At 37.9% G+C, this 12,108-nt stretch overlaps 1 protein-coding gene across 2 annotated transcripts in view; it reads right to left on the reverse strand.

The window, feature by feature from the left end:
- PRDM5 (PR/SET domain 5) overlaps positions 1-12,108 on the reverse strand; it is a 61,412-nt gene that overhangs the window by 5,853 nt on the left and 43,451 nt on the right. For both annotated transcript variants that reach the window (XM_040064509.2, XM_040064508.1), the window contains exons 14-15: positions 10,290-10,375; positions 903-1,007 (exon numbers count right to left, since the gene is read on the reverse strand). In XM_040064509.2, coding sequence (XP_039920443.1) covers positions 903-1,007; positions 10,290-10,375 — 191 coding nt within the window. The remainder of the gene's footprint in view (positions 1-902; positions 1,008-10,289; positions 10,376-12,108) is intronic.

Below are 12,108 nucleotides of genomic sequence, written 5' to 3' on the forward strand. Positions count from 1 at the left end.
TAACAGACCCTTGAAACTTTCCTGCCACACTGTTATTCTAATTTTGCATATAATTATATAAAAATTTCTGAGCAAATTTACAGCTGCTCAGACTGAGCCATCTAGGATATAACTGAGAGCCGGCAGTCCCTTGTGACTGTTTCATGAATACTCAGTATCAAAACTAAACACCTACATTAATTCTATATCCATTCTGATGCCTTTCTCTAAACTGTTGAGGAATGATTTTCGCATTTGATAGTTCTGAAAGACATTATTCCCCAACAGTTTCTGCACATTCAGCCTTCCCATCTACCTCCCAAAAGCTGCAAGATGTTGTATACAAGGGGGGGCTGGCTGCATGAAGGGTACCTGACAGTGATCTATGAACTGTCAGAGGATACGGCGCATTTCAGCCCTGCAACCGTGCACAGCATCCCAGATTCCCTCACTGAACAACAAGAGGCTGTGAGCAGATGTTGAAAGTATCAGACCAGATTTCACCATAAACAGGCAATTCTGAATTCCTATTTGTGAATATCAGAAGCACTGAAATTCCATGTAATAAACAAAATCCCTTTTCCTACACAAGCTAATCTCCAACTATTAATCTGTCATACAATTCATACAGGAACCCAAGCAGCATGAATTTGTAAATGGTACCATCTAGATTGCATTACTAATGGTGAAAATAACTCTTATGGGATGCAAAACCTAAAAATGAATGGGTGTGCATGGCTCTTGGCAAGCAAAGAGGGTACACGAAAATCCCTGAATGGCCTTTCATTCCTTGGGCAATCCAAATCCACGTGAAGTTTAACTGTGCCACAAGCAATAGGTGCAAGGCCACAATATCCCTGCAATTAAATCCTGCTGCTGCACTGAGGCTGAGACGACAAAGGGAGAGGAGGAGAGGAACTCACATCACACTGGAAGGGCTTCTCCCCGGTGTGGGTCCTCATGTGCTCGTCCAGGCCTCGCTTCTGACTAAAAGCCTTGTTGCACTCCGAACACTGGTACGGCTTTTCCTGCGTGGAATGACAACAGCGAGTGAAAGTGAGTCAACACAGAGCCCAGGTCATTAAAGGAGTGGAATTCCATGCTGGATGGTGCAAGTTTTATATTCTCCAAGGTATTACAGTCAGTGAAAACAACAGAAAATGACTTTCAAATGATTAAGTGAAAGCTGGGAAAGCTGTGGGAAACCTGACAGTTCCCACTTCAGCACCCACTTATGAATTAATTATCTGTTCCAGTCCTTCAAACCCGGCCACTCGGGGAGTCTGCTTTTTGTCATGTGAAAGGTACAGAAACAAAAAATTCCAAAGTTCTTTTCTTTATCCTCCACAAATTCTTAAAGCATACAGACAAGTAAGATTATCCACAAAAACTTTGAGTTTGTTTGGAGGTTTCCAAGCGGAGGAAGAGGTGAGGGGAGGAAGAGGAGGTTGTGGTAGCTTTTTCTGCTACCACAAGGAAAGCTTGTAGTAGCAGAAAAACTTATTTTGAAAAGTGGTGACAGAAGGTTAATCACATACTCATTGCAGAATCTCAAAAGTAGTGCAGATGGCAACCAAATCATCTGTATTTTTATTAGAACTATTGGTTAGCAGCTACTGTAAAACATAATGTTAGAAAAGTTGCAATCTCACTGACCTCAAATAAATAATTAAAGATACATAAGGAAACACACTTATGTAAAGATTTTTTCTTTGGAGTTCTTCCTTCATATAGGAATATATATAGGAGTAATTCTTCCTTGATTCCACTGAAGTTACAAAAGAATGGTATCAAAATCAACAATAAATCAGTTAAATGAAAGAATCAGCATTATGGCACTGCACATGGCCTCATTAACATTTTCATGTTTTAGCAGCACCCTTATTTTTGAGCCAACTAGACTTCCTTCACTCTCATTCTACTTTTTTCTGTGGTCTCTAGTTCTGTACTGCTTAAGTTCTGAAGAAAGGTATTTTAAGAAAAGTGAACACTTATTTACTAAATTAAATTGAAATCAATGACTATAAATCAATAGGCAAAAAAAAAAAAAAAGGCAGCCAGATCCATGAATTAACAAGTAATAAGCAATAATCAAGTTCTTTTGGGAGATGATGTGGGATCCAAGGATAAGTGAGATGGAACAACTCAGGCATTAAAGCAACAAAGACAATAAGCTGTCTGGTTATTGAACTCCTGCTCTCAGTCTCTGAGAACCATCAGGTCTCCATATATTGCTGAATCCTGCCAGGATTCACCAGTATTCACCACACAGCTAACACAGTGCACTATCAGTTAGTGCTGGGTACGTCCCAGTCTCTCTCTTTAGGGCAGATCTCTGCTGGTCCAGACACCTCAATGGGGCAAAGAGAGGGTTCTTTCATTTTGCAATCTTCTTCCATCAAGTTTCCTAGAAAAGGCAGTGTTATTTCCATGATTCTTCACTAGACAGGAAAACATAACAAATTACCAAAAAAAGATCTGAATCGATCTGTGGAAAAAAAAAAAAATTAACACTGAGACCAAAAGGTTCATGTCACAGGAAGATTTGCTGACCTAACTAAAGACTCCATGGAGCAGGGTATGCACTTTTAAGGGGAATGTGTGAATAAGCCATTAAAAAGCAGGTTTCTGCAACAACCCCTTAACTGGTTTTGCATTGTGGTTAACACAAACCAGGTTTCTGTAAGTTCTCCAAAAGCAGCCTTTCTGTGTGGAGGCTGTTCCCCGGAAAGTGCAAAGTGAAGTATACGATATGCACATCTTAAACACCTACAAAAGCATCACTACTGCAAACTGCACCAGATGAACTTGCTCCCTTTTTATTATCTTGGTCTTCAGCTATCTGAAGAACTGACTTGATAATGCCTAGGTCCATCATTCCAGTGCCGAATGGATTTCAGGATTCCATTTTGGACAAAGAGCCATTTTACGCTCTGAGAAGCTGGAGTCACAGACCTGGGCTGTATTATCCTCCCCCAGTTTATGCTTGGCTGTTACATATTTTATATTTGTATTATTCTCTGTGGCAAAAAAAGGGTGTATCTAACATCCCCTTGGCATTTATATTGAAATTCACATATGTAGTGCATGAAACACATCCAAAGCCGTCTTTGATCTAATTTTAGATCCCTTCCATCTGCACATTCCAGTGACTTCAGCAGACACGACTCTGATTCACATGAACCTCCTCTCCCCTGAGTGAAGCGGCCCTCCATTCACATCTGTGTCTGTTTCAGGAAAAACAGTAGTGCTGTCCAGATCAAAACTTGGCCCTCAGTTTATCTCCAGAGAAAAAAACCTAATTTTTTGGGGGTGGTTTTGAAGAAGACATCATCCTCACAGATCAATTTCTTCAAAACAAAACATTCTGTGCTTTTCCTTTTCTTTCTGCTCCTTCTCCCCCTCATGTCAAATTTCCATTGCACAATGCTTGGAGAAAGTAACAGTTGTAACATGGAAAATATGATGTTTGGTATAACCACCACTGTTTTAAATGTGAGCAGATGAAAAAAAAAAGATAAAAACCATGGCAATAGGTCTGAAAATGTTAATGCCACCATGAAAGGACAAGAGGGGCCAATGCTGAGATGAGAAGAAAGCTGGACAGATTTAAAACATCAAGAAAAGGAAAAAACCTGCTAACAGTGAACAAAACAGGAGCTCATAGGGACGATGATCCAAGTCTGACTTCAGAGGAGTTAGCAAGTGCTGGTACTATAAATTTGCCCTCTGTTGAAGAAGCATCTGCCAGGCCATGGCTGTGGTGGCAGCCAAGCTGAAGGATTACGTGTTTTCTTTTACAGACAATCTAAATGAAAAAGGAAGCAGGGAAAGGAAGAGAGACAGGACGTGGCTGATGCTGCAGTGATTTAATATCACAGTTTTAAGCATGCTAGGTATGAATAGAAATATGCAGATTAGGATTTACAAACTTCCTGCCTCTGACCAAGGAAAGGCCAAGCAGAGCCCAGTGATACTCTGGAAGGCGCTTTGCTGTAAGACTGACACATGTTAACCTAAAAGCTCCCATCTGGGATGGGTTTCACCAATAAAACTGGTGAATGAGAGAAATAAACATTTTAAAAAACATGTCAAATAAAACAATGTCTGAAGCACACACTCCTGTGTCTGTGGATGGTTGAATCACAAATCACACCTTGAATTCTAAACAAGTTGTGCTTTGCATTACAAAGACCTCACTCAGAACACGGCAAATCTCAAGAACATTTGACACACCTTCTAAAGCTTTACACAAAGTGTGCAGTGTCCTGCCAGCACAGCAGATGGAAATACTCAAATGCAGAATATTTGAACTGCTAGCTGCTGCTACAGTTGCCTGTTTGTCCCTTAAAATATATAAATACATTATGCACACTAAGTTAGCACTTGTGCACTGGTTATTTCTGTAAACCTGGTAATATTGGTTACCTATGGCTTTGGTAGGAGCCTCTCCAATTGCTTTCTAAATCTGAATTTACAACTATTGCATCAGCTCAAGAGTTACACCAAGACAAACAATTTAAACATTATTATTACCAAATAAACATATCTTAAGATTAAAATAAGAGTTAAGAACATAACTACCAGCTTGATGGGTCTGTATTTTCAACATGCTGGAAACTGAAGCTTGAGAGAAGTTCAGAGAAAAAAGGAAAAGCTTATCAGGTCTTGTATTACATGTAAATATTTACATTTCTGACATGAATGTGAAAATTGACATGAATAATGGTGATGCCACAGGGCAAAAAAAGTTAAAATAAATAATTTCTATTATTCTAAAACAAAGCCTTCCCTTGCTCCCAGAAAAATCTTAAAATGTCTGTTCATGAGATACTGATACAGTAACGCTATCTGCTTTCAAAAATCGTTTTATGTGAAATTTCTGAATATCAGTATTATTTTTAGTAAATATGACTTTTAGTAAATATGATTTATGTGGGTTACATTATCACCTGAACAGAGGGTTAATAAAAAGACTTTTTTGAGAAAAAAATCAGGTATATGGAAAAATGTGGTCTAGGATGAACAAACACGACCAGTCAGATAACATTAAAATACACCAGGTCATGTCTGCAGCCACCAGGAGCTTGTTACTCTCAAAGAGAAATTTGGAAATTCTACAGCTTTGCCAGCCTGAAAATGCAAGAAACCTGCTTACACTTAAAATCACAGAGAGCCCGGGTTAGCAGACTCCAGTTTTGTATCGAAGCGTGAAAAACGTTCAAGAACTAACAAAGATGCTCTCTCAGTAACTGGAAAGTTTCTGCAAGTTACAGCAAGTGGCTGACCCAGAAACAGAGGCCCACTTAAATTACTAACATAACATTGACATTGGAAGACAAAGGGTGATGAGAATTTACAACTCTACAGAAGTAGCAGGGATTTGAAACTTAAAATATTAAACCTCAATTAAAAATCACTTTAAAAGAACAGGTTTCTTCTGTTGAAAAGTAAAATCCTTTAAAAAAAATATTTCCAACACTTAGAGCAGGCCAAGAAATTTTCCTGTTAAAACAACTGTGAAGTACTTCAGGCGGATTTAAACAAAAATGTGACTTTTATTCGAAATGACTAATGTTTTTGTTAGAACAGGTCTCAAATAATTCAGTTTCAAGAATATTAAAGAAATAATCTTTTTTGCAATAAAATTTATAATTAAAACAAAAGCATGCATCTTCCCTGAAATGCCTGCCAGAAAAAAAAAAAAAGTGCATTTCTTAAAAAGATCCAGTATATGCAATTCACTGGGCTTTCCCATATCATTAACTTCGCATTTTCCATGGTAGTCCTGCTTATTTGCTACCCATAAACAGAAAAGTTCTTATTTCTTTGTGGTTCTTTGTGAAGGAGGGTTTATTTAATCGCCACTGATGAAAATTCAATAGATGTTCACCTGTTCCTGGCAAATAACAGTATTGATATAGAAAAACTACATTTTCACTCTGAGAGGAAGAGATGATCGTCAGTCAACATTCCATAAAGAAGTGTGAAAATATAGGTGCAGTGGGATTCAAACCTTCCACATTCTGTGTGCAAACACAGATTCCAGAGGCAAGGAAACCACAGCCCTGGCAAAGTCATCAACGTCAGGCAGATCTTTGGGAACTCACCCCTATCTCTCCAACAGGGAAATACAGATAAAATGCAAGACAGAAAAACCCCTCCAAATTCCATCAACACATCATATTATTTCATTGCTCACTGTCATGTGAACAGAAGTCTGTATTTAGTACACAAAGGAATTTTTTTTTTACAATTGTGTTCTATGGTGCTTCTAAAACACATGACCCTTTCTAAAACTTTAAGCTCAAATATTTCCTGGGAAACACATGAAAAGTGAAATTATGTCAACATCGTCCTTGCATTATTTCTCATTTACTATTATTTTAATATTCTTCTGTGTTAAAAAGAGGGGGCAGTGTAAAGTTCCAAATGAGTGCCTTGGAAAGCCTGTTTAACTCAGGACCTCTTCTTGTTGAGCAAAAGAAAAAAAAACTGTCTGGAAGAGTCACCTACAGGAGACTGCCTCACTTCCATACTCACCATGATTTCTCCCTATTCCCATGAAATTCATAAATAAAACTAGAAATTATTTCAAGGTTGGATAATTTCCACACCTCCTGTGGTTTTAAACATATTTAAATATTAATGTGTTTTAAAATAGTAGGCACTTATGCATGAAATAAAGATGATACACTGAAATTTCTCTGATTTTTAAATTACCTCAGGAATGTACCTCATTTAAGCACAGGCTGGCAGCTTCCACCCACTGGAACTTAAATTTTTAAACAAGCTATAAAAATTAAATATATCTGTTAGATGTAAATATGAAATCTTCAAATCAGTTATGAAAAGCCGTTTTCAAATTAGCTTTGACTCTTTCTGTTTTCCATCATTGAATCCAACTGTAAAAAAATCACCATTCTCAGAAGCAATGAAAACGTCAATTTAACATGACAACAACTCTGGGTACCTATCGATGGCTGTGTTTCCAAGCATTACCAATTCTATTGTTGTAACATACAATAATTTTTCCACATGTTTAAGCTCAGTCATCGCAATGTTAAGTCAGGCACTGAACAAAGCCTTAGAAAAGAGCTGAAGTGTGAGGGCTGCAAATGTGCATGTAACTCCCTCAAAGCTGATATGGTCTGCAAACTCATTTCACTAACAACTTCAGTAAGTTCCTCATTTATGTTTTCCTATTATATTCCTGTTATATTTCTCCTTAAGGAAAAACAAAAAAACCAAACCCATCAAACCGTGTTTACTTTCATAGAAACAATCAGAACTCGGGTGACATTTTAATGTCAGGTGGGTGGTGTTTTCTCCCCTGCCCTAGCCAGCAGGGATTTGGCCTTACCTTCTCTGTTTACTCCAGAGCTGGAGCTGACACCTGTGGCCACCCAGGCTGTGCTCATTTTAGCAGCTGCCAGACCTTAATCAACCTTCTACAATGATTTCTCCAGCAGCCCTCCGTGATCCCCAGCATCAAGTCTGGCATTTCAGCCCACTGAGTAAAACACCCTGAGATTTCATCTCTACTGTCTTTGGCGAATGTCACAACACTACTTTTAAGCTACTTCACAAACTTTCCAGCCAAAAGACCAGATTCTTTTTTTCAAGATATTTACGAGAATAGCCCTTTCAGAAGGGTGCTATGATTGTGTTTATTTCCACATTGCTAGGCTCAGCTTACAAAAAAATACCTTCAGGATTTATACATCACTCTGTTTATTCTTTCAATAATGATTTTGCATGCAAGAATAAATTTCAAATAAAATTTATGTGTAGGAAAGGGTAAAAAAAGGAAGAGTCATCAACCTTACACTGTTATGTAAAGTCAAAACATGGGATGACTGAAAAGAGAAATTTCAAGTGTGACTTCCTGGTTTTTCTTGTTCTTAGAACTGACAAAAGGACCCAAACCTTTGGCAAACACAGGGCATTTTTTATTTCCTAATCTTTAGTTCACCTTTGTTTAAATAGCCTAGGAACACAGAACAAGTCCTAGCACATTAGCATTGTGTTCAGGGGTCTCAAACTCTTTCTGCTCAGGTTTCTCTCTTCCCTGGAGAAGTCCTTACATGGTGCAGTTAGAACACATCTCCTTCAGAGTCAGGACTCAGATCACGAGCCCTCACTTCAAGAAGCTCAGCAGCTGTCTTCTCTGCTGAAAGGGAGTTGGTTTGGTTTCTGTACCCTGCATTCTTGACACGGATCAACCTACTACTAAGATTCAATAAATCTTTAGATTCTTGCCAAGCACACCAGAGTTCTTGTAAATAATAATGGTGTCTTCCCCACTTCCCCCTCAGTACCGTTGCCCCCCCACTTCCTTATCCCTCCTTTCCAATTCCCTTCACCAGGCTCTTCTTTCACATCAGCTAAAATACGTATTTATTACCTTGTACATGCACTAATATTTACTCACCTGAACAATAAAATAACAGCTTATTATCCTATAGTACTTAATGAATAATGTTCTGCAGAATGGACTCATACAGAATTCCTCCTTCTGGCTTGAAAATTCGTGGAAATCTGTAATAAACTTTGTTTTCTCTTCTCTTGTTTTCATTAATAATTCTATCCCATTTTTTTCTCCTCCTACTAAGACCACCTTTGATTTTTTAGCTGTCCAGTTCTACTTAAATATTAAATAAGGTGAATTGTGAGGAAGAGGGAAGGTTGAGAAATGCAAGATTATAGCAACAGGCTTCAATTTAGAAATTACTATTAATATAAATGTTATCAGTACTGATTTTTGTTACCTCAAAGTAAAAAATATTTACATGGAGATAAAGGAACAGGTAATGGCAACCAAATATGAATGAGCCTCATATGAGGCCTCAGCCTGTCAAGTTTTGGGATAGGAGCAGCATCACCACAAAACTTAATCAAATCTAAAAAAACATGTTTGGCCTACATATTTTAATCCTACAGCATAGCTGTGGGGATGACCAGCAGTCTGCTTAGCACCTAAATGTGAGCTCTCAGATGTAGGTCATGGAAACACCTGAGATCACATTGGGTGTGAACTGAGTTCTTTGTACCTCTACGGTACAAAGGTACCTCTTTGGCCTCCATGGTACAGCAGAGCATTTCCTGAGACATTTTAAAGCAACACAAAGCCCATCTAATCACAGTCTCTACATCAATTAAAAAGAAATATCCACTCCTTAAAATTTATTTTCCTAGTTCCTCCCTTTCCTATCAGCTAAAAAATGCTTAGAAGAAACATCACTTGGTATAAATCACTGTAGACTCTAAAAGCCTAATATTATTATTTTTTCCTCTATTTTTCTTCTACAGTGGCTGAGGGGCATTTGTTGTTTTCACTCAAACTGTACGGAAAATCAGGAAAAAACATTGAATTTGGCACTGTTTCAGACCTTGCTTACCCCTCACAGTCATACAGAACTTAGATGGGTCATGAAATTTCTCCTGGTGCAAACACAGTTTAGAGGGGACAATAACGACAGAAAAGAATTTATAGCACTTCTTAAAGTGATTTAACAGCTGGGAAAAAAGAAGAAATAACTAACATCATGGGACTAACCTGCTCCCAATGAAGAAGTTTGTGCACCAAGAAGTGCTGCACAAACTACTGATTATTTGTATAGTTTGGGGTACAAAAGCAACAACTTTATATCTAGGACCTCACAGTTAATATGCTCAAGACCCACACAGAACAGTAGAAATTTAAACAGCTTTTAATTTATTTACAAAGTAATTCTGCGTGCGCATTTGCATATGGAATCTACTAAGTCAAATGTCACCTTTCCTATTTCCCAGTAGATGCAGAATTTTCTCTGTTTGGCCTCGAGGGTGCACTGATCTCTGTGAGCTGTAACAGCTCCCGGTTAAATAAAAGTTACATAAAAATTGTCATCAGTTAACAAAGTACAGCCCCTAGAAAAGCTCACAGTGACTGGACTTTACAGGCACAGTAAGAATCAAATCACTGGATATTGAAGTTTCAGTAACAGTGAAGCCTTTACAGAACGGTTTAGTCAGTAAACAACATTAATTTATATCTATAAATAACCACGGGTTAAATGAAGAGGTTAGTAAAGCTATTACTTCAACATAAAAGAAATCAAACACAGAAAAAACAGAAGATAAGGGAGTTCTAATTAGAATTTTTAAGTTAATGACTTGAATCTTTGCCTCTTATTTTGATAGGTATAAAATACCTTGGTTGGCAGAGCCTAATCTCTACACAAACAGCAATTAATTACTTTTTACCACATGAGTCACAGACAATCCTCAAGGAACCATAAAAACCCATCCTTGTGTGTGGGACTCACCCTGGTGTGGGTGCGAATGTGCATCTTCAAGCCGTCGTTCTTGCTGAAAGCTTTGTCACAGTAAGGACACTGGTAAGGACGCTCACCTAAGAACAAGAGAAGCATCAGAACCCAGAAATGTGCCCTCAGAGGAAGAAGGCCTTGCAGCACAGCTCCTTGTCAAACTGAACTGCTTTTCTCTTCAGAGAACAGATTTAAACTTTGGAAAAATCACAAATATTCCTGCCTGAGCAGGATGCGGTGCTGGATCAAAATATCCCTCTTTGCTGACTGATTTTGCATTACAATATATGAATACACACAGACAGCCTTGGGGGAAATAAAACCAGAAAGAAAGCACCTAATGCCCTTTTTCAAACAACATTGAACGGTGATTTACACATGGTCACTTTTATGGTCAGGCATTAACTGCTCCCAAATATTTTTTCTATTTCACATCTGGTCGTTATTAGAGGTCTCTAGGTGTCAGAATCCCAATGGAAAATAAAATCCATTCTTTTATAATGCTGTATCTATGTTAGAAGCTGGTTAATTGAAAGTTTCTGCAATATTTGCATCCCAGTTTATGACTGAAATAGAAGCAGAAACAATTTTAGCATCTCCCTTGCAGCATCCCATATCGGAAAGGTATTTGTTTACACTGGTGTCATTTGGCATTGATTTTCCCAAACTCACATTAGTGAAATGTGGATACTGAGCTGTTCAGAGACAAGCAGTAAAGAGTTTCTGAGCACCATCATTTGGAAGAAATGTATTTTAATTTTTAACTCATCAGGCAATGATCTGGAATTTAACCCAATGTTCCTGTATACAACACTCTAACAGCAAAGATCAGGCTGTTTCCATTACAAAATACAGTTGAAAAAATTATGATAGAAATTTTTCTTTTAACAAAATGGATTTTGTTCTACACAATCATAATGTTGAAGGGGTCTTTTCAAATAAAGGTTTGTCACAAGTTAAGTAAAGCCTGTTTTATAAAGTCAATGCACAGCTTTCTGCTCATACAGGTATTGATTTAATAAGGACCCAACGTCAAGCATTTATTAACATTCATACTCAATCTTCTAAAATAGGCAAATAAGATTAGCTGTATTTTACAGTTTAAAAAAAAACCAAACCACAGTATTCCACTGATATCCCAAAGATATTGACTGGATCACTGCTGGACATGAAATCTCCATATCCACACATTGTGTAGAGATCCAAGGGCACCCAAGGTGAGATGATTATTTAAGGAAGAGGATGTCCACCCTTCCCTATTTTGTACACAGATTATTTTGTTCTTTTCTATCTTTTACTCCTGTGTAGGTAACTGCAAATGACAGAAGCACAAGGTTGGCCAGTAAGGCCAGTAAACACAAATATTTTTCTTTCTTGTGGTGTTCTGTTATCTCTCAGAAAGCACAACTGAGTGAATTGGGGTTTGGGAGTTTTTTTAGAACAGCAACAACAATCCCTGTGTTAGAGCTGTGTTTTCACTGAGCAGTTTGATGTATGATCCTCTCGCTCCTGACCCTTGATGCCTTTAATTCATGCCTCTGAAATTCAAACACTCCAACAGTTGTCAGTACTCAAATATTTAATTAATAGAGCTGACATTTTTATGTCTGGGGGTTTTTGAATGGAGAATTTAAAGCTTTCAGCAGTTTGTAAGCAGATGAACGATGACAGGTAGGAGTTGTACCCTCCTCCCTCACCATCTCTTTAAAGAGAAAGACTTCTGCTTTCAAAGATGGGTTTGAGTTTGTCTGAAACAGATTACAGTGTCCCTCTGAAATCAACCACAGACACCACGGTGCTTGATCACTAGAAATGC

This window comes from Hirundo rustica, chromosome 5 (assembly GCF_015227805.2).
Source record: "Hirundo rustica isolate bHirRus1 chromosome 5, bHirRus1.pri.v3, whole genome shotgun sequence".
Classification (NCBI taxonomy): Eukaryota; Metazoa; Chordata; class Aves; order Passeriformes; family Hirundinidae; genus Hirundo; species Hirundo rustica.